The 24505-nt window shown below is 35.4% G+C and overlaps 1 protein-coding gene across 8 annotated transcripts in view; it reads right to left on the bottom strand.

The window, feature by feature from the left end:
* Positions 1–24505, bottom strand: part of FGF14 (fibroblast growth factor 14) — a 379461-nt gene that overhangs the window by 69304 nt on the left and 285652 nt on the right. For 6 of the 8 annotated variants that reach the window (XM_058827463.1, XM_058827497.1, XM_058827488.1 and 3 more), the window contains 2 exons: positions 21813–21923; positions 13430–13533 (listed from right to left, as the gene is read on the bottom strand). In XM_058827463.1, the coding sequence (XP_058683446.1) occupies positions 13430–13533; positions 21813–21923 (215 nt within the window). The remainder of the gene's footprint in view (positions 1–13429; positions 13534–21812; positions 21924–24505) is intronic. The other 2 variants (XM_058827480.1, XM_058827511.1) reach the window with 1 other exon arrangement.

Raw genomic sequence — 24505 nt, 5'->3', positions numbered from 1 at the left:
TTGTCTTTTTACAGTTGAAAGTAGATATTTACTTTGGAATAAAACAACGGTATGCCACCTTAATAAGGACTTATCCAGCAGAGCTGGCTTTCCAGGTCACTCCAATCACAGAGTGATATCAAGCTGACGTTAACAGAAAGATAGTACTAAGCATAGCTAGAGAACCCCCTGCTGTCTACCAGTGACGGGAACTGAGTTGGAAACCTTTAGGAAAAGCATCAGGCCATGAAATGCCAAATAAAATTCCTTCTTCCATCCAGATACAACAGAAAAACAGTCTAGCACTACTTTAACAAATAGGACTTGACAAAAAAAGAGAGAAAATAGATGTGGGCATTTTTCAGCATTTCTTGTTTTGACAAAGCAAAGAAAGTGAAGAAAAGGAGGTTGTTTCACATTTTTGAAAAAAAATTACATGTGAAAAAACCTATTTACAGAATGTTCATCTCTTTCACAAAAATATGTCTTAGTCTAATTATAAATATATGCACTAACACACCCCTTTAAGCATATAAAATCAAGAGCCTTTTTTAATGAACTTTTATTTATGAAGTTATTTTCTTTTGATTATGTAGAACTTTTACTAAAAATTGTGGGAAGATTTCAGCATTCTCTCCATTCTTAAAAATCTTGAAAATTTGGTTGAGTAATTGTTTCTGTTTTGTTCATTTTTGGATTATTTACTTTATTAAAAAAAAACCTACTTCAATTCAGTGGTTCTCTTTCAAAGTACTTTTAGTTTTTATTTAATACCTTGAATGCCTAGTGTTACAATTTCCTTACATCCTTTATTCATCAATATCTATGTCTAGAGCTTACTTGTGGAGGTATTTTTTGACTTTTCAGTTAAACAACTTATCAACATTTTCTTTACATTTCCATGAGTAATGTATTATTGTTCAAATCTATTAACGAAGCTTCTACCACTGCAGTCTCACACAAAACTTTGTCTATGGAAGTCATGAGGATATCAAGGTTGTAGTGCAATTTTTAAGAGCAAGACTGCAGACTCCATGCTATATTTCTGAGTTTGATGTATCTACAAAAAAATAAAAGTGACCATGCCTCTTCACAACTAAAAAAATCTGTGATCTGCCAGGATAAAAAGTCATTTAGTGCGAATGTTGCAACTTGTCTGTCTCCAACATGGCCCATGTCCCTGCACTTCCTGTTAGGGTAACTCCAACAATTTCAAGTGAGGCTATTTTTATCACATCTAGTTTCTGACAATATTCACTAGTGAGACTGTTTTCATATAGAGAGACTGTTTTCATATGATTGGCAGAGCTTGAAGTGAACCTAATATACCTGTGGACCATCTGATCCTAATCCTTTCCTCTGTCTCTTTCTTTCTCAATGTCATACTTGAACATCGAAAGCTGTGATTTGAACAAAGTAGTTTAGACACTACCTCACTATTCCTCCTATTCCATCTGTAGAGCAGTCAGCTCCACATGATAATCCCTGAAAATCAAAAATCAGTTGAACTATCTTCTACTCTAATCATGTCAATTGAAGAAAAGCGACTTTTACAGTTCTGAGCACCAGGCAGGATGTTGACACTTGTCAAAGATGCAGTGAAATTTCTGTAAGTATTAAGGGAAATACCAATTTTGTCTTTTATTCTGTTTTCTAATGCTATTCTTCAGCCACCTTCAATGGTCAGATGAATGCTAAATGGGTGATAGAATAGCCTCAGCTGATGCTTCCTGAAGTTGTCACTTCCAATGCCTGAAAGGCCGATTCCTTCATCTCCTTTGCTGCTGGTGCCAATAGATACTTGAAACTGAAGAGACAAGGGCACACTCCTGATCTTCAAATGTAAAGAAGAAAATAGTCAACTCATCTTCCTCATAAACAACTAAATGTTGAAACAGAATTTTAAATGCTGCCTCTTCCTATGTTACCCTAATCCTTAGAAGAAGTTCTCCAGAGAAAAAAGGGGTGGGGGGAGGGGAAGAGGAAAGTACAATTGAAAGCAGGTTGAAATTAAAAATGCATTTTTACTAACAGCCTTTGTGCACTCGATAAAATAAAGGAATTCTCCCTGATATATTCTGTTCAAGAAGCTGAATGAGAATGATGCTTACACTTACACAAATCCTACCTACTGAAGTACCGACCAATAGCTTCAGATCCCACTGAACAAATGGGAAAAATTTCTACCAAATCTAGAAGTTATTCTATACCACTGTAAAAACAAAGGTAACTTTACAGAGACTGCTTCCAGATGGTTCTGTATTAATTGTACTTTTTTTTCTGACTAGACTATTCTTTCATTATCACACTAACCTTGTACATACACATTCATGTATTTTGTACTTCCCTTGGCAGGGAACATCCAATTCCATTCTAGGGTAAAGAAAAAAATTACCAACAAGAATTTTGGAATCCCAGGCAGGCCTACTTTATAATTTTTTTTATTTTTTTAATTTTTTTTATAAAAATGAAAATGTTACCTTTTTTTTTTTTTTTTTTTTTTTTTTTTTAAATAAAGCCATACTCATCCAGTAATAAAAATACTGGGGGGAGAAATAGTAGCAATCCTTGGCAAATAGATTAAAAAAATCTTATACTTCTACCTATTTCTAACATCATCTAAGCTAATTTTAAGTGTAGATCTTTTCATAATATTATTCTCTTTCCTGATGATCTGGGCTGTGCCAAGTTTTGGCCTGTAGCCTGAACAGCGATGTGAAAGGGAATAACTGCTTAGGGGACATCAGTCATAACATGGAAGTCACATGCTGGCCAAGAGGGACATGAAAAAGAGAACATATTATGCTTTTGAAATGTTGGCTATATTTTGTTTTGTGCCTGTGGCATAAAACTCTTTCTCTATCTTTTCAAAATTCACCAGCCATTAGGCAATTCTGCAATAAGTAAACAATTCCATGGTGAATTAGGCAATCACATCTCTTTGTGTAAAACTTTGGGTCCTTAGCTCTGTACATCTGTGGAGCCACAAAGTACTGGTATTTCATTTTCATGTTGAAACATAGTTTTCAGTTTTGCAGACACAATCACATGAAAGACTACATAATACCAGGTAAATGTCTGGTAATGCTAAAAAATCTTATCAGTCTGTTAATAAGCCAAAGCCTTCCATAACATCACGTGCTGTTGAAAAAAGAAAGCCATGAGGGCACAGAAGGAATTAAGTCTTCAGGTTTTTGTTTCACTTACTCAAAGTACAAGGTTTTCCTACAAATCCTGTCTATTAAGCCCAGGTGTTCATGGCTTTCCAGGTAGTGGCATCATGTCACTTTTTATTACAAAATGTTTAGTGACAAATATATCAGGAAAACAGAATGTAGAGCCGAGCCACATCTGAATTCAAACACAATGGGGTGACTTGTCTACTCACCCCTACTCCAACATTTTTACTTCAGTAAAATTCAGGGTTGACTGCTGTTTTTTCTACATATTTACGATTCCTTGTGAGACACCCTCAGGAAAACATGTCCCCAAGACTGTATTTGTAGTCTTCTAAAAAACAAGAATCCTTGTCAAATCAACAGGAATCATTCAAAAGAGCTTCTCATCTGACAGTGAATAGAATATGCTGAATAAACACTGCACAACAAACTCACCAGTTTAACTCTTCCAAGAGGGATTTCTGAAAATCCTCTCTTATGCCAACACTGATACCTATGAGATCAGCAATTGTAATTAGCATCAGAACTAGGCCAACACTTGGTACTTCTAAAAATTTCAGAGCCCTTCAATGTTCAGACAGTATTTTAGAAATTTAAAATTGGCTTTTTTAATTACACTAAGCTGTGGGCAGAAAAGGTCCCACCCACCATTGCTAGGATTAATTCTGATGCTCTGCCACAACTAGTGCCTGGTCAAGTAACAAGCCAAATGAACCTCATACGTTCTTTTGGGATGCCTGTTTCCACCAAAAGCTTCCTCTGAATGAATGGTGTCCTAAAAGAGGGAAAGAGGAAAAGTCAGGAAAGAGTCACTGTTCAACTCATGGCACCATATGGGAACAAAGACCTATGATATTTATCTAAATGAGCACTAATGAGCATATAAATATGCACTAGCCACAATATCCTGGAATACACCAGGAAACAATGTTAGGGAAAGTTGCCAGCAGGTAAAGAGGACAATTGAAGAATCTGACAAACCAAGAGGGAAATCAAGGCCTGATGTTAACTGGCTATCTACAAGTTGCTGGACACTTGCTTCCCTAATCAGTTTTGTATAGACACATAAAAATCAGTGTTAACACTTACTTACGTTGTAAATGAACTTGAATCGACTAATAGTTAGCTATAAATTTACCTGAAAAGAAACAAAATTTGGTCCCTAAGTTCTCCTTTCTGAGGCTTAGTTCCCCAGGAATGACAAGGCTTCAGGGATAATATCAGCCTTTTCTGTGGACATATTCACCCACAGACTGTCATAGGTCTGCAAAGCTGCACACCTGATCTTGTCCCTGGTCACAGAAAATCCCATGAGGAAAGGTGATGGAAGCAGCCCCTGTCCCCTGCAACATGCAGATGGAAGAGATGGCAGTATGAACCCTCGGGCAGGTCCCAATTAACAAACTCTGCCAACATGTGAGAGCCAAGGCAAAGGGTCATTAGCCAGGACATGCAGTGTCAGCATTCCTGTGGGCCTACCCAGATGGTCGAGTTTCCATACAGGATCCAGCCCATGGCTAAAGCTGCCTTAGAAACAGAAATACCCCAAATTTTTTCACAGGGACACATGGCATATGGGAAGATTACAGGTGATAGAAATGTATCACTGACCATCATTCACTAAGCTTAGCTACACATTTACATCTTCAAATGAAAAAATGAACATGCTACAACAATAAAACAAATGTGTATGATGGCAAGATGAAACAAGACCTGTAAAAAAATCAGTAACAGGAATAATAGGAATAATAGGAATAATAGGAATAAAGGAATAATAGGAATAATAGGAATAATAGGAATGATAGGAATAATGGGAAACATGCTACAAAAATGTAATGGATATTGTGTATAAATCAAATGCATCTATGGCTTTTGTCAACATCTGATATTTAGAGAACTGTAGCTTTTATACAAAGCCCTGTTGTATAGAGCTGCACATTACAATAACATTTTAAATACACCATCCTTCTTTTGAAGTCTAATCATAAGGACCCCACATGATACAGAATGGTGCTGTAAAGATATGTAAAGATATGATGATAATTTAATACGCACATATTTGAGCCCACACAATCTTATTGTAGGACATGGGAGATACCTTAGAAAATTCCCTGAAATTATAGGATGATTTCATAATTTTCTTTAATTAATAGGTAAATACCACTCTCATCTTTTGTCTTGATATTATCAGATATAAACTGAATATCCTTATAAAGGTGTTTAAAAATTTTAGAGGAATTTTTTTTTAAAAAAAATCACAAAATATGCATTTGACTATTTCATTTCTGCAAGGCAATGTGGATTTTTTCTCACATAATGAGAGCGAATTTTTGCCTGACTGAAGCCATTTTTCAGACAAATAGAAACATATTTTGGAAAATAGACTATATATCTAAAAGCTCTCAGTTAATTTCTGTTCATCTATCTTTGTATCTAGACATGTATCTTTTGGAAATAGCTCTGAATAACAGGAGATGCAATAACTATACAGTTACAGCAGTGATAGACAGCGCCACATGTGTTTTACTCCACAGAAAGTTGAGGTTTTTTTCTTACCTATACCTCTTGACAATGCAATAGGAAGTCTTCTCAACACTGTAAGAGCCCCTACTATGAAATGGATTTAAATTTACCATAAAAATTGTCTTTAATATTTTCAATATCCATTAGCCACTAATAGAAAGAAGTAGTAGGAGTTTGTTTTGGAAAAAAGTTTTTGACAATTGTTTAAAATTTCAGATTCTAAGTCCTTGGTAGCCTCTTTTCTTACTTGGATGCAATAAATAAGATTAAACAGTAAATAACGGAAAATAAGAAATTTCAAACATGATACTTTATGCTTGGGAAGTGACAATTAGAAGGGAAGAGAACAAAAGGCAAGAGTAGTGTACAATAGAGAATGAGATGCATTCAACATTTAGAATTATAGACAACTCCAAATTTCTATGAGCAACAAAGCAGAGAATAAAGAAACATTCAGAATAGTGTAGTTGTATTTATGCAACAAAACAAACATTGGCCAAAAATACAGGGATGTTACCATGAGAGACAGAATTGCTAGAAGCAGAAATTTGACAGACTTGATTAAGCTGCTAGTCCATCAAGCCTGTGCTCAGCCTTTAGCTGTGACCATTGCACAACAGCTCAGAGACAAACTTCCTCCAGAGCAACTGCACTATATGATGCTGTCCACTGGGGAAAGCATTCCTCTTGGTCCCTGTGGCAGTCCTCCTACCTCCTGAAGCATGAGATTGGATTACCTCATTTTAGCATACCTGCCTTCCTACAGTTACTATTCCTTGTCATACAATTAGCGAGAAATATCCAGCTGCAGCTGAATACTCTGTGATCATCCATGCTTTGCAAACTTTGGAAGAGCAACTTTTAATCTTGGCACCCTTATCTACATTCCAGGGAGAGAGAACACATATAGTAAGAGATTTTTAGCACAGGGACATGAGAAATACACATGAGAAAGGAAAATGAATAATTTAAGCAAATATGAAACTGTTTCTTACAGATAAAAATTCAACTAGATCCTGGATACTGTAGACATTAATGACACAAACAGGACAAACATATTTGGTTTAAGTGGCAAGAAACAGTGCTCCAAGTCTTGAGTCAAGTTCTGTTATTACCTCCAGCACAGCATTTAAATTCCAGGAGGAAAAGAATGGCCATAGAGTAAGACAAACTAAATGCACACACTAAAATACTGTATCCCTATATATTCAAAGTAGCATTTTTCACTAAACAATATGGTTTAGGAACAGTACTTCAAATAGTAGCCTTGTGTGGTATGAAAAACTCAGAAAGGTGGTAATCAATGTAAGCACGAGACTTGAACAATAGTGATACCATCCTAAACATTTCTACAATGATGATATCATTATAGAGTTTTCTACAATACTGTTCTGCTCCACTGTGCTATTTATCCACTCTCTTATATCCCTTCTTATCGCAGTCTCCTCATGTCAGCCTCATTCCATTCATCTCTTCCCTTCTCACTTCTCCCCTGCCTTATCAAACTCTCATGTGTCTCTGCATGCTTCCTTTTCTTACCTTATCTTGTGTGTGGAAGCATTGGCTTCAGCACATTCAATCAAAAATGTACTGAAAACCTAACCCAGTGAAAAAAGTCATGGACTTAGCATGTATTTTGTACCCCTTTTCTACTACATGCTGTAGCAGGGACATCTGACACTCTTGTACAACATAGCAGGGCTATGTTATCAGTTGTTCCTTAAGTGCTACCATAGAATAAATTCATTAACAATTTTCTGTGTTTATTTTTGGAAGGCAGCCTGAGCAACAAATTATCTACCTCCAAAAACAGATATAAATAAGCATAAACCATGCAGATGTTTTTCTCCTCCCTGTCAGTGTATTTCAACTGCTGGAACATGCTGAACTTGTTTACCTTTTGAGAGATGCAACCCAGTTTACAGAGGAACACAGATCTTGAAACATGCTGTACCCCTCTCAAATTTCTTTTTTTCAATATGAAGCAAATATAGGTCACTTTCTAACTGATTCCAAATTGAATACAAAATAACTGGAAATGCAAAAATGGTATACATATGTAAGGAAGTACTTTAGTGGTAAGCCTTTGAAATAAGGGAGTTTGGATAAGGTCTGTACCTTTACACTCCTAAAAATGTCACATAAACAGTTATCAAAAGCCTTTACCAGGATCCTTATTTTCAAATAATTAAAAATACCCATTTTCCTCTCTCCAAAGTGAGCCAGAATACTTCCAAGATACAAATAATGACAAGCAAAATAAGGTCCCATCCTTTTCTTAGTAAAGTCTGTGCTGGAAGATGAATGTGTGGGAGCAGGTTGAGACCATAAAGCATAAGTCTGACATAAGAAAGAAAATAATGCTTTCTACTAATCACAATATTATGAGACACTCCACTCTGATGTGCCTAAATTTATGAAACCACAGATACCTCAAGAGCAGTGGGGTTTATCCTTTTCTGATATTTAGCTTTATACTTCTGACCACTAGAAATAACAGTCGAAATCTTTTCAGTCACAGAGCAAGCACTATTTGTTACTTTTTCTCTAAACAGATATATTCCTGACTATTTCTACAATACTTTGCAAGGTAGAGAATGATCTTTGCCAAAACATACGTCAACTACTGTTGTAACAATGTTTTCCTGATGTCAACATTAACCCCTTTTTGATTATTCTTGCAAATATTTAAAATTTTAAAACATCACATTTCCTCTTCGGTTTTGTCTAGTTTAAACACCCTTCTGCTCTGTTCATGGTAAGGTTTTATGCACCTTTGAATATTCAAAATACTGCACATGCAAAGCTTTGCTATTCCAAAGCATAAAGTGAGGCTCTATGAAAAGCTAGACAAATTTTTTTTTTTCATTTGACTTTGATTTGAATATTAGAAATATAGACTACTTTAATTCTCACTCTTTTCCAGGCTTCACTGAAGGTGCTCCTATGTTCCTCCTTGAGGCTGAATTTTGTTCTCCTCAGAGAGGTCAATTATGTGGGCTTAAAGAAGTGGCAGAAATAACGACATTGGGAAGCAGCTGAAATGTCAGGAGAAATCCTCAAAGGCTTTTATTTCAGGTGAGAGTTGCCAGAGCGATAGAACAAATACACTTCTCAGCAACAGATATTGATGTTCTCTCCTTTCATGAAGGCTGTGACACAGACTGATGTCTTACTGCAACAGAAACGCTGCCCCAACCAACACCCTCAACACTGTGTACCATGGCAGATCAAAAGCACAAACCCCCACCTCACAAGAAGATTATTCTGTTAGGTTTGTAGTGTGACATTCCTAATTCTGAAATACTTTACAAAAAGTTGGTAAAACCTCACAGAAATGCAGCCATGTCTCTCTTTTCTTTCTTTGACTTTCTACATTCTTGCAGTGAGGTTCCCACTACCCAGAAGAGGACCTCTGGAACCACAGCACACAATGGTGGAAGAGGGGACCAGGGAGGTCAGACCTGGCCCTGTAGGCTCAGGCATCTTTTAAAGCATCAGTCTCACTAAAAAAACATGCAGTGAATTCCTATGACTTTGATACCTGCTGCTGGACAATAGCACAGATGTACCCCTTCTTCTCTGGCTTAGTCCACATCTCTGGTCTCAGAAAAGTGGTAGAAGAAATGGTGAAACAGGAAACACAAAGAAGAAAACACAACTTTTCCTTGTCTAGGTTTTGGATTTTCCCTTCTCTCTTGCTCTGATACCCACCAAATACAGGTAGTACCGTGCCAGACTGCTCCTATGATGAAAAAGGGAACCAGTGGACCTTCTTAACACTCCCAGATATATCAAATAATTCTGGAGAAAAATCTGTTGATGTAAATCCAGAAGACTCTCCTATTCTCATCACAGGAAAATAGGAATCATAAAATGGACTAACATATTATAAGTTTTACCTGCTAAGTATTATATCTTTTCCTGCTAAGATAGCAGGAAATCCTAGAAGCAAAACAAAACCTGCAGCCCCCAGGAATTTGAACTAATGAACCATTTGCAAAGGGAGTTGATCAAAATTAACATCAGACCCAACAAAAGCTTCTGCCAAGAACTGCACTGCCATCTTGCTGCTGGCAATACCTGTTCCCCATGGAGAATCCCTGCAGCTGTGTTCCCTTTTTCAGTGCATGGAGCCAGTTTCATTCCTTTTGATTTTGACAAGACAAAAACTGGAAATGAAACCTCAATCTTGCTCACCCTTTCAAAAGGAAGAAAGGAATAAGGCAGATTTTTTGACTTTAACATATGAAGTCTGTAAGTATTATTTCAAAAAGCCTCGCTAGTAACTGAGATGGCTCTTTGTGGAAAAATCTAGATTCTACAACTAGCTTTCACAGTTACTTAGTCAGTCATAAATATTAAATTGTTCACAATTCATTAAACCATCTAATTTTAACGTACTTTTATAATTCTCATTGCTCACTAACATACATGTAGAACTGGGAAGCTTCCAGTAGGTAAATACATTCTATTTATGACTAGATATATATTGATACACAGATCTAAAGTATATATGAATATAAACACACTGAGAAATTAAGCTGGAGACAGCAATCTAAAGCTTCAAAATAGGTAAGCTTCAAAATAGCCTTTAAGTGAGCTAACCCTTAAAAGAACAGGGAAAAACACAAGAACCATGAAAAGGCTCTTGTTCTCATATTTCACATGATAGAAAATAATTAAATATGGTATTACAATAATTACTTTAAATGCATAGAAAAAAATCAGGTTATGATTTTGGAAAAAAAAAATTGAATAATTTCTCTCAGGAATTTTGAAAACCCTATCAAACTCCAAAGATTCTTCTCCTTTACTTGACAAGACTTTGATAGTGTATGTTAGAGAACCTATTCTCAGAGGACAGAATACAAATCTCAAAGTGCCACAGCAGGCAAAACAGGTATGAAAAGCTCTTGAGACTGATCTTCATACACAATTTGCTGTCCTCCTGTTTCTGTCTTAAGAAATACTGATAACATAACACTCTTCTATGAAGTGTCTGCACATTTTTCTAGTTCTAATTCTGAGAAATAGTTGAAAAAATCTTATATATGGCAGAATAAAGGGGGAAAAAAGAGCAGCCCTCAACCTAATGCAAAAAACCATTAAAAAAAGGATTTAAAAAAAGGCGAGAAACAATGTAAATTTTCACTTGATAATCTGTATGCAAAACCAGTCTGTCACTGTACCTTCGTTTTCTTCTTAAAGAACGCACAGCAGCTTCACACATAATACCTTTCCTGTCAGTGCTGTTGCTTAATTAGTCAATGTGATATGAACCTTATAATAAAAATAATTGAGTTGGGGCCTTCAGTCTCTGAAGAGAAGCATCACCATGTAGGATATTCTCACAGATATAGGTTTCATATACTGCAAATATGAATGTGATGGGAAGAGGGGACACCAAGCTTTTCTGCAGAGAAGGACTATACAGAACTTCAGTCTCAACTTAGATTAAAAATGCTACTTAGTCTACAGGGCATGCTTCCATTTTTTAAATCTTTATAAAAACTTGGTAATAAGTATAAATTTATGTACATTTTAACTAGCATTCCCATTATGCAGCAGTCTTTTTCAGTGATGGTAGTTGGCATATGAAACTTAAAAAATTTTCTTCTCCCATTCTCTCCTAAATAACCAAGGGAAAAACATGTGACATGTAATACAGAACTCCTGCATTTAGGTGCAACAGATATACAGATGTGAAAAAGAAGTCAAAAAGTCCACCAAGACAGTAACAGAAAGTGATTGGTTAAAAATATTTTTCTATAAATGGTGATATATAATTCTGCATACACTATTTCTTGATCCTCAGAACACAGACTTCTCTCTGATGTCATTGCCATTTTATATTGAAATGCATTAGTCCTTAAGGTGAAAGCAGGCACTTGCTGAGACAAAAATGTATTACCAGTGTTGTCCATGCATTAATACAAAATAAACAAACTTTTATTACAGCATTGATGTTTTAAAAGCACTATCTTTAAATTTTTGATCAAATGTTATTCTTTTTCTACTTAACAAAAGTTTAAGTTGAAAATCATTTTGTAGACATAACAAAGCCTTCTGCTGTGTTTTCTAATGTTTCAAATTTGTCATCGAATGAGCCACTCATTTTTCATTCTCTGTACAAGGAAGAGGAAGCAGTACATTATAAAAACACTCATTTCTTTGCCTCACTTAACTTCATTTAACTTGATTCATTTCCAGAATAATACATAAAACATTGCCTACCACAATTGGTACATGTTTTGTCCCCCTGCAAAATTAACCATCAGGAAACAGGACATCTTCTGAAACTTGTATTTCTTTCTGGAGGATTGAGAAGTCACTTCAGGAACAGTGCTGGGCAAGAATGCACTCTTCACTGTGCCAACACTTTAAAAATAATGTTCTTCATGCCATGATCCAGAAATTAACTCCCCTCACAATGTGATGGAACTGGAAAGTGAGTAATTAATTTTCTCTAATAGCTCAAGGTTTTTTTCTTCATATTTTCTTCCTTCTGATAGCAAATTTGCATGTTTTCCTGTAATAGAATTCTTATTTTGAATGTAAAAAACGTAAAAATTTGTAAATTTTTTTTAAAAAAAATGTAAAATGTACATGATGTAAAAAAAAAAATGTAGATGATACTGCTGGAGTTTCCAGCAGGCATTTTATGAGGAGGAATTTTTTCTTTGTCTTGACATTGGCATTCAAAATTTGTTCCATTTTTTCTTCCTAATTAGCTTTTGAGAGACAATTGTATGTTTGAAGCAAATAGAATATTTTCCCTCAGGCATCAGAAACTTAATCTTTCTAATTTGCTTTCAATGGACATTGAAAACAAAGCAGTGTATTGCAACTCAGCTGGGAATTAAGAACTATGTGACGTAAAAAAAGGAAAAAACACTATGTAAATAAATTCAACAAAGATGTAAATAAAAATACAGTAATGAAAAATCCTTTAAGCCACCTTGTTAATACCTGACAGAACTGCCTGTTCACATTAAAGTTGCATGCCTTTCAAAGGAAGCTAAGACCGTAAATTTATACAAAACTGAGGAATTTTATATTCACAACACACTGAGTGATTAGCATCAAATCATTTGAAATATCACAAACAATCTGAGGTCTTTCCAGCCACTTTATCCATCAGTCTTCTTTGTGACTCAAAAGACTTTTTTTTTTAATTTTGATCATTCTACAGAGGTAATAGTGCCTTACAGAACTCTTTATTTTCCTTATATCTGATATAAAAAAAAAATCAATAACAATAAGCATACAGTTACAAAACATCCATCAACAACATCAACATTATATGTTGATAAACCATAAGGCTGTTAATGACCTTTTAGATGGAAGTTGCACTCATAAATCTTATCAATTAAAAGAATGGTTGGAGCGGTTTTTCGATTCTGATCAACAAGTCACTAAGAAAGTAATCACAGGTCTTTAATTTAAAAACTTTGAAGAATTTAATTGAAAATAATAATCTTTGTGGCATATGGCATTCTACCCCTACACCCTTCCAGGAAAAGAGTTGTATGGTATGTTTTTTTAGGATTGTTAACATTCAGATTTCATACGTGATACACAGTGATTTCTCCTGTGTCCCATTTATAGATTTATAGATAATGCTACACACGAGTGCAGTGTGTGCAACATGTACAGACATTACAGAACTTCTTGAAAGTGGGCACGTCTCATTCCTGTGTAGATTTCAACTGTGCCTCCTCAAGAGAGTTCAGCATAGTACTTACTGATGTGTAGAGGAAACCTTCTCCATTTAGGGCTATATACAACCCAGTCTTTACACCCTGGATAGCGACAACTCGAAGCCCCACTGGTATAAGGTTGAATAAAGCTGTGAAGAAAAAACATGCCCAGACATAAATATGCTGTGGTTAATACAATAGTCTAATAAATATCATTAGCAAAAAAAGAAGAAAGAAAAATAGCTTCTGTATAATTTTTTTATGCTTTTAAAATCAGACCAATCAAAGTCAGACCAATTAAACTCAGAAAATCTTGCTTCTTTGGTTCTGCCAAGTAGCTCTTTATTTTCTTGGGCATTTTTAAGGTTTTTGATTAAGAGGTACCCTTATTAAACACTGATGTCAAGGGACCTGTTATTCCAAATTTTATTTTTTTTTCTTTTGTGAATGTTATATATGATACAAACAGTAAGACACTGGGGTCAGGTAATGACAGAGGCTTATCATAGCTCATAAAAGCATTAAAATATGTGCTTGACTTTAAATGTGCATAAGTGTTATTGAACAGAATACAGAACTTGGGGCAATAATTAGAAAATAATTAGAAAACCACCTAATAACAAATACCCTAGAAATACTATATACCTCTGTAGTAATCCAAACAGCCACAACTTTGATTACTGTCTGAAAAAAAGACCAGTGTGAAGAGTGGGAGTTTACCAGCCTCACCACAGAAAAACACAAGTTGTATAAGTAGGTGGCATGAACCAATTCTTCTAAAACTTGTGCCAGCACATGCCTATATTACATTTACTGACTCATGCTAGAAAATTAGATGCAAAGCGCACATCAGCCTTGGAAGAAAAGACCTGGATGAGACAGGATTCATGCCAAATGTTTGTCCACTCTGGATGAGCCAAGGATTCCCAAGTCCTGGGATGAAAACCAAAAGCACAACCAGTGTGTTCAGCATATGCAGTGGGAACGATTCTATCAAGTCAGGTCTCAGGAACACAGTAACATCTACAGTGAGTTCCTCAAACTTTAAGAAGGATATCCATAGGTGTGACCAAGAAGTGTACTGTATGAGGCTATCTGTAATCAGAATGCCAGAGCCAAAGTCAAAATCAAGAGAAAAAGGACCATGTAATTGCAGTGGATAAATACAGTTTTCAAGGTATGAAAACTCCTATTTGGTCAAAGGACAAATATCCACAGTTTGTTTATGATCAATATGATCAAGTCTTTACAACTGAGGAAAAATAGAAAAAACATAGGTAGGAATACCTACCAGAAATATAAGCATGTATAAAAAAAAGAGACATCTTTCCTTCAGCATTGTTATGCAGAAAAATAATGTGTAACATCAGATAATTTTAGGAATACACAAAGTCAGTATAAAGCTAGGAATCGTAGCAGAGCTCTTCCTAGAGTGGTAGAAAGAAAAATATATTCAAAAGAGCTCTACAAGAACTGAAAACAATTTGGCAGCTTTACAAAGAAATTAAAAGAGATAACAAGAATTTGCACAAATAAATAGCATTTTAATTTCTGTCATTTCCAAAATTCTCCTTTACATTAGGATATTACAGTGCTGTTTACTATTAAAAAAAATGTATATTCTGTAATATTGTAATATTACAGATAACGTTTCCTCTCTAATAAATGTAGAACAGTGAAATATGGCACTCAGAGAAAAGATATCCTAAAAATATATAAGCTAAACACTGCATGGCTTGAGGGCTTTTAGTTCAATATAATTTGGAAATCAAAAATTAGTTAAGGTCATTATCCTCAAATGAAACAATGTCAAAACCAGAAAAATCACTGTTGTGGGTTGTGGAGGGGGAGTCTGTCACAGCAAAACTAAGTATCAGATAGCAATTGAGTTTGGATTTTTTCCTAGAAGAAAAAAAATTCAGGAGCAAATCTCCATATGAACACCATGCTAAAGGTACTGAAGAAACAATTGAAGGGACACCAGGAAGGAAAAACAAACAATACTTATAAAAAGAAAAGAGGTGAACACAAAAGACAAGTCAGCCATGAGGACTGTCAGCTAATGAAAAATAACTCCCAGTCAAAGTGGTTCAGTCAAAAATTCTGAAATGTAGATATTATTTGCCATATTAATACTAAAAATAAAGCACCACAGCTAAAAAAAAAAAAAAATCCAACCACCATTGAACAAGAATTACATGCCTGTAGCACAGCAGTGTTTTGTGCAGCCTGTAAAGTTACTGAAGTGGCTTATAGTCGCTGATGAATTCAGAAAGCACTGTAATGCATCTTTTACTGCCACCAAATTTTAATTGGAGATTTTCAGAGCTCCTGCAATTAATCTAAACACTCAAAATTTTAGAGTGTGACCTGGAATGCTGCAATTCTGTACATTCAGAATAGTCAATAAGCTTCACAGTATCCTTTAGACTTGAGTGAAACTAGGGAGGCCAGTCTACATTCAGCTATTGATTGACAAATGTTCAGCAATGTGTTTCATACTGGGGTCAGCAAAACATGCACCAGTAAGGAACAGCATGTGGTTTTAATGCACTTTGAAGCAGGCCAAAAGAAATTCGATTTCCTCCAGAACCTGACTGGGCAGTCCTCTTTACTGAGCAAGACTTTTGTGTTCAATTAAACATTTCACACATTCCTAGGATTCACCTGTGCTATTCCTCACTCTAGTAAAAAATGTGCTCTAAGAAAAGCGGAAAGCCTTCTAGAGAGCTCTGGCATTCCAATTCTGCACAGCCAAACCTACACTCTTATCTGAGAAGGTCACTAAAAAGAGCCATGTCCCCTGCTTCCCTCTCTGTTTCAGAAAATCATCTGAAATGAAAACCTGGGGAGTGGGGAGTGAGGTTCCTGAACATTTTTATGTACCTAAAGTCAGTTCTGTGAGGCCATAGATAAGTTGAGGAGAGAGAGGCGCCCTCCAACAGCCCAGGAAATACAGCGGTGCCTGGTGCTCAATGCTCCCATGCTGCATGCTTAAGTAGAAAGCCTGGCAATTCCAAATATAAGTAAGATGTGGTAGCATCAGGGAAGACAAGGGAACTGATTGGCAAAAATGGTGCAAGTAAAACCCTTTCTCCTTGGTGCTAAGACTGTGCACACTCCTTTGCTTTGCTTTGTATTCTATCTAAATCACAGCAATAAAGCATTGTGTTCTCATTTTCCTAAGCCTGCAAGCCTACTCCCACCACAAAAAAGATCAGAAAATGGGGCTGGGGGCAGTTAGCAGGAACAACTGGCATGAAAAAGGGTTATTTGTTTAAGCTTCATGGAGGAGACTTGCAGGCACTCCAAATCTGAGTTGGATTCTAATCCAGTTTTACCAAACGTTTGAGTCCACTTTTTTTATAACCAATCACTCCTTTCTTGAGCCAAACACAAAACCGCCATATAACTTTTTCCTTCTTTTATGTTATACCAACACTGTCCATTAACTTGATATCTGAAATGCCTGAAATCAGATATTTCCATATACTTGTGAAAGTCTATTTAGGTACAACTGACTTGCAGCTACAAGAAAATTGCTATTACAGATCACCGTTTCTCTCAAGAATCTTGCTATAGATGGATTTCTAAAGAGTTATAAACTTGCAGTCTCTTCTGCACGCACACTGCCCTCGTGACAGTTAACAAGACCTTTCACAGCACCCAATCTCCAATCAGATCAAGGCAACTATTTATTCAAAGCATTTTAGATTGGCAGTGACTGCAAGGAGTTTGGTGTTTAGAGGCTTGTTCACCCATTTTTTATGGAGCAAACCCATTCTACCTGCCCAGTATTACAGAAGACATAATTAAAACTTTTTTTTTAAGTATGACTGAACATTTACCTTTCAGACTAAGGTTATCCCAGTGAGAGAAACAGGCTCACTTTCCCAGAGGTGGTGTAAATAGAGGAGTAAATGCCTGTATAATTCTTTGAGGAAAAACTTAAGTAAAAACCAGTGCAAGTATCAGGCTGCAGATATTTCAGTGCAGTAATCCAAAATTAACATTAATTAATCCAAACTTAACAGCACTGCAGGTGTTTTTTCCCTAATCTTTATGTGCTTTATTTCTATCTAATTACCTCCTTTACCATACAAGGGTGCTGTAAAGGTTATTTTATGAGTATCTTCAAACCAAAGTATGAACTGGTATGAAGTGGTAGGTATTTTATAAAGACGTAAAAAAGTTAATACTTCCAGATTCAATTTGGAAGATATAAAGAGAACATTAGAAGCATGCATTAAAAGATGAAAATAAAGGAATGTTAAATGGTTTAAGGATTTCTTGAAGAGCAACCATGCACCACAAAGGAGGTAAAGCATGCTGCAGCATAATAAAAGATTTGCACAGCACAGCCAAATCAAAATTTATTGGATAATGTTCACTTTTTCATTTATCAGTTTATGAAATAAGACTACCAATGATTAATGTTTTTTTTAATTAGAGAATATTATAAGCATGTTATAAACACAATTGTAATTTCATAAGGGGCACAAATTGCAACATTTAAGTGTTACAGTCAGGTTTGTCACCTATAAAGGAAAGTATCGTCATTTATGCTGTATTTTTTCAGTGGTTGTTGGCTACGATACACTCTAGGTGAATTAAAACAAATTATAGAGCTGAAAAATTCAGGTTTTCAATCTCAGAAATTATAAAGTTGGAATTCTCTGTTTCTCAAATTAATTAGTCTTTCTACTTAACCTACCCTTCATTCATGAGACAAAACTCTGATGATAGACCAAAGCCTAAAAATGAGCTATTTTAGGTGGGGAGGACAGGAGGAGAATGTAATTCTTGTTACTACACATATGGAAATAGTTTGTATCTTTATGATTTCTGTGTAGTAGCTTGCTTTGTCTAATTAATAATGCTGAGGCCAGTGAAGCAAGCCACATTTGCACCTGTAAAATCCAGGAAAATTAGAGTGAGTGTGACAGCTAGAATGAGTAGGACCTCAGTAACCAGAGCCACAGCTTTAACCACAGTCACTCCTGCCTTTGCTACAAGCAAGACACAAAAGCAAACCAGAAATGAAAGGCATTAGAAAAATTAAATTAAAAAAACAAACAAAAAAAAACCAGCTAAAACAAGATATCACTGAGAGTGGGGCAAAAAACAAATAAATACAGACTGTACACACAAGATTGTTTGGATAACAGCTTTGATTTGGTGAAGTGATTTAAGAAAACTCAGCACCATTAACCAATAGGTGCATTAATTACCATTGTTTCATGAGACATCATTATCTTGGCAAAGTTATAAAAAGAAATTACAGCAGTGAAGTGAAACCTGTTGGTCTGTTTAGGCTGGGTTCTAATATCATGGCCATCAACATGAGCAGACAAAAGTACATTCAGGGATGCAATTGCACATCACATTTTTCCTCCTTTTCATGCCTTTGCACACAGTGATACACTAAAAATCTTGTCATCTCTCTCTGCAGTCTCTAACCTTACTCAAACTGGGATAATGAGCAGCTGATTAAAACCACTGGTACAACTCATTTTGATTTCAGATAGAAGCAAATCTTAATCTTAGTTTGAGCTACCTCTCTATAACTGTGACTCCAAAAGCATGCAAACTTATGTTTACTGACATACATGTGAAATGAGTACAAAATGATACAGGCACTTGAGGGAATTTTAACTTTTAAGTACTTCTTCTCTAACTGCTTCACACAAAAATACATGGCAACAGCACAAAAAGCAGCAGCATGACTAAGCTTCAAACAGTTTCCCTGCTGAAGACAAAAAAGAAACTGCATCTTTTTTCTCTTCCTCGCTCCTCAGTCGCTCTGGCTTCTCTGACACCCAGTTACTCAGTGGGCTCTCTTCAGGGACAGTGAATAGAGCAGAAGACAGGTGGAAGGCTGGCAGAGATGCACACCCTTTGACAGTCTATGTTTCCTTTTTTTCATGAAAACACACTTTGAATGGATGTCATCCTCACTATCCAGGTAAGTATTCTATCTGTCCTATGGACAGCTGATACCTGTCCTTCCCTTCAGCCACCGGGCACATTAAACAGGCAGTCTGCAAGCATGACGGTCAGAAGCAGAATTTTCTCCCTTGGGCAGCTGCCAGAAGTCATTCACTTGTAAGCCTCAGAGAGAAATTATCATGCTAAGGAGTTCACAAAATAAAATATCAAAACACTAGAAATTCTATCCATGAGAAGATGATTGTTTTAAAGGGAAAGAGAGAAGGAAAAACAACACATGCTGCAATAAACAAAAGCAATAGGAAAAGTTCAACAGGAAATTAAAGGCAACAAAATGGAAAGGGAAAAAACTAAGACTGGCAGCACAAAAGAAACAAACATATATTCATACCATAATGAATATACCAAATAGGTAAATCTTTTCAGCTCTTAATATAGTGTTGATTCATATATACCAACAAAATTTCAGAAGCAGACTGTAGGCCTTCCTGACAAACACATTAATTTTGCATACTTCTGTTCTGAACTGTCTTTACTAAAAAAAATTGGAAAATTGGAGTAGTTATGAAAAAAATAATCCCACCAGTTAAAGACAGAAAAAAAAAAATGCCTTTGTGGAAAAAAAAAACAACAACCCCATGCTTTTTTAGCAAAAAAATAATTTTGGAGTAAAACAAATTATCAAACAATATTTATGCAAAATTCACAATACTTCTATATTTTATATAGACTTCTATATAATACTTCTATATACTTTATATAATACTTCTATATATTTTATATAATACTTCTATATACTTTATATAATACTATATTTTGTATAGTATTTGTTAAGTTTGGAGAAGTTAAAAATTTCAGATTATTTTTTATATAGAATATTCATTCTAGGTTTTGGAAAAAGAAGAACAAGGGAGATGGGCAGAGAGCTGGAAAATCAGAAATGCATAGAAGAGGAGAGAGAAAGAGTAAAAAAGAAACTAAAAGAGGACAATTTGTGAAGCTGACAACATCAAAAAGAGCAAAGTAAGGCACTGTGGTCTAGCTTTGAAAAGACTCCAAATCCACAGAGATCTAAGAGTTAAAAAATCTCTCAGAAATAACAAAAAAGCATTACAAAATTGTTGCAGTCATACACACCTTAGTGCTGAAGCTGAAAATAAGAGAGATGGGCAGAGGGAGAGAGATACGCACTTATACCCTAAGACAGTTCTTAGACCTCACCTAGGCAAAACTTCAGTAAAAAGTGAGAATAATCTTGTCCTGTTTAAGGTCTTCTACCTTCTACCTACTCCAGTACTGAAGTGGGCATGAGAAATGGAAACAGAGGGAAGAAAAGAAACAAGGATGGGGGTGGGATGGGGAGGGCATGAAAGGGGAACAAAACCACTTGGAAAACAAGCAGAGATACACATGAAAATATATTAACCGATTTTTCTCAATTAAAAAAAACCCTCCAAAACAAGCAAGATGATCATGCTATCTGCTGATGAAAGGTGTTATAAAAGACAGCTATGAATCAATTAAAACAGGGACCTTACCAATGTAAGTCAGAAACCTCAAATACCTTAATTTCTCCAGCCTAATTTCAACATTTTTATTGAAATGAAGGGGTTATTTATGTATGCATAATAAGAAGAAAAATCTTGTGTATTAAAAGTGCTTAAAATAAAATTCTAGATGACACAGAAATATTACTTAAATATGTCATGATAATTAAACAAAACACAAATCAACTGTTTCCAGAGTAAGAACAGGTTTGTTTAATTACCATTTGCAGCTGAAGTTATCAAACATATATATATGCTCATTGAACGAAAATACGTAGCAGTATCATATGAAAAGCATACCAAAGCAGCAATCCACACGGCCTTTCAAGACCTCTTTTGTTTGGAACATTTTTAAAAACTGCCACTTTTGTCATCTCTACAGTGGCAGAAAATCTCTTAACATCATTGCAATTCTGGCTGGCATAGGATTTTAGCCCCAAAATTTTTAGTACCTTCAGCAAGGTAATTTAGAATGTGTTTTATGAAGGTCTTTGGTAGTTTAGCATACATTTATTTGCTTGTAAATTCGGATTTTTCTGAGAAATTTAGTTTCCATGTCTTGTTAATTCTTTTTTATTTATTGGAAGATACGTATTTTTTGTTAGATGAAGAGTTTTTATAAAAAAATTATTTTAATATAATTTTACCACTTTTATAAAATTACCAGAAGACATTCATTGGCCTAAATATCTCCCTCCTAAGGTCCATTAGCACCTACGCCTTCCCCTTCAGAGGCAACACATTTAGGCCAATGTCCTGCACGAGCCATGCTGGTGGAACATCAGGCTTGGAACAGACAGAACCCTCCTCCTTGGGACAAACACACTCAGAAACCCTCCAAAGGCAGGCATTAACACAGTGCCTGTGCAAACACATTCGAGCGATGCGATCTGCGTGTGCGATTAAGACATTCCCCTGGGGCAGTCACTTACTAGAATTACTGCTGTCATCCTTGGTTCCATCGAGACTTCCATCGGGGTGCATTTGCAAGTAGTAGCCTTGCCTGCAATATAACCTGGTCACTATACCCTTGAGCTGGGGATCTGAAAGACAAACATATTTTGTCACTAGCCTCAAAACTTTTTCCAAGAGTTATCCCTACTTCTCTCACTGTAGGAGGATGTTTGGTGAAGCAGCAATGCTGTCTTAAAAGTAAGTACTACAACAGGATGTGTGCTGATGGAGATGGGGAAAAAAATCTCTCTGCAGAGTGTTGTTAGGTCAGTTCTGTGTCCTGTTCTCTGCCTCCAACATTCTTCATTACATTTAATACAGGTAAAACAGAGAAAAAAAGAACACCCGAAATACCCAGTCAAAAGCTTAACCACATTAAGCCCTGCAAAGCATTTTAGACTTCAGAAACAATATAGCCCATTATAGAAACTAAAAAAACATTTGAAAAACCCTACTGGTTTCATATATGTTAGCAACTTATTATACTGCATATAAGTTTTAAGGAAACTGGGGGGACAAGGTAGGTTTCCTTTCCTATCAAAAGTGGTAAACTTAATCTGGTGTAATTTGCAACAGTACCATCTTAACTTCTCAGAATATTTTAACCAAGCTAGAAGTAGATCCAACTCATTGCCCTCTCCCACTCCCCAGGGAATAACACCCACAGTCAGGGCAAGACATAATCTTTTCTGTAGAAAGAAATAGCTGAAAAAACTCTCAGTAAGCTAAAGCTACGGGAAATCCAGGTAGCTGGAACAATGATGGTACTCCATTTAATACTCTGCACTTATGAAAATTGCCAAAAATTGGACAGGGAGTGCCAAGTCGCAAACTTTTTGATTCACAGCACAGATGTTGCCTCACCAAATCACAAACTGAGCTGTTGCAAAACTGGTTCAGAGAAAGAAGGCATCACATCTTTAAAAAAATCAGCAGAACTACTTCTGTATGATATCAGTATTAATACTGTTATACATTAACTATGAAGCCCAGTTTGAGGCAGCCAGTACATAAATTTTGAGAATATTTGCATTAAAATATCTATATCATATCATATCATGCTTAGCTCTGCAATAATTAATTAAATTCATAAATACTTTGATACAGATACATAATAAAATAAACATGTGAACTTTGAAGGAAGACAGAAAGTATGTTCATGCAAGCCTACGGGCAGAATACAGAATTTGTGTATAATTGCTCTCACAATTAATCATGCTGGGTTACTTAGAGTATCCTAGGGGGACATGAAAACAAACAGTGATAAACAAAACTGCCTCTAAATGGTATGTACTGAAATTTTTATAGAGGCTCAGTTCTATGAAATTATCCTGCAAATGTTGAGTTTTTATTGAATATCCAAATTACAAAGTCGTATTAAACAATAAGCCCGCCTAAATTAAAAATACAAGATAAACTGTAAATATAATTAAAAACTGTTACTATAAATAGTAACACTATAAGACTTCTGAGGAATGGAAATAAATAATATGGACAATCGAAGATCGACATATAAGCATGTTACAACTTAAATTTTTAAAATTTAACTGAAAATTGTGCTTTCTGTTAATTTTTACATTATCAAAAGTTTGTCTTTATATATGAATACTCAGAAATAAATATATTTCAAAATTTTAAACATGTTAAACTGCAATTCATTTGAAGGTACTGTCATCATCAACTTCATCAGGTGATTCAAAAGTATTTTCATAATTTAAAAACAAAAGGTGAGTTCCTTTTACACAGGCACTATTCCTGTCAATGTATGCTTTCCACGTGTACTTCAAATTGACAATTTTAAACATGCTTGCTTAACACCCATTAAAAAGGCATCTTTAAAGACTAAATAAAAGTATAATAAAAATATTATTAAAACTTAGATCTTTAAAAATTATTTATAGGAAAAGTATCAACATTTTGAAAAACACTATCCATACCCAAAGAATCGTGAATAAATGACATTTTTAATAACATTTTCTAGTGGAAAGAAGTTTCATAGAAAGGCAAAGTACAGCCAACTCACTATCACCAGCTGTTTATGTCTACTACTTCAAGGGAAAAATGTCAAACTCAGAAATCACTTTCAAAGTCACTGTTTATGCTCATTCTATTAATTTTTCTAAATTGACAAAATTAAATATACTTTCTAATAATCATTCATCTATTTTCATCAAAAGCATTCTTTAAAATTAACCCTGCTTTACCAGCTATCCAAATTTATATCTGAATGAAAGTGAAATGACACATCAATCTTGATGCAAGTCATAATAAGCAATAGTCACAATAACTACTCCATACAGCTTCAAGGTAAGCATCTCCAAGATGAAGCAGACAATCCTGTCGGGCAAGAAGTTTATCTCTTCTCCTTGCAGAAAGATAAATTACCCTTTCAGGTCCTTTTTGAGACACCTGAGCAGCAAGCAGAGAAGAGAAATCTTATAGTCCCAGTATTTCTGTAGCATTTTATCTACCCTTTGTCTTTTAATAATATTACAGGAACATCTCAGCTCCAGATGATTTACAAATGAGTTTCTGAAATTGTTGTTGACCACACTTTTAGATTTTTTTTATTGTTTTTTTCTCTGTCTGCTAGACTGCAGGAATGAGCAGCAATGCCCAGAAACAACAGCAGAAGACTGGTGGTGCCTGTCCACAGCTGTATTGGGTGTGT

The sequence above is a fragment of the Poecile atricapillus genome, chromosome 1 (genome assembly GCF_030490865.1).
Source record: "Poecile atricapillus isolate bPoeAtr1 chromosome 1, bPoeAtr1.hap1, whole genome shotgun sequence".
NCBI classification, from domain to species: domain Eukaryota; kingdom Metazoa; phylum Chordata; class Aves; order Passeriformes; family Paridae; genus Poecile; species Poecile atricapillus.
This window is presented reverse-complemented; position numbering and strand designations above follow the sequence as displayed.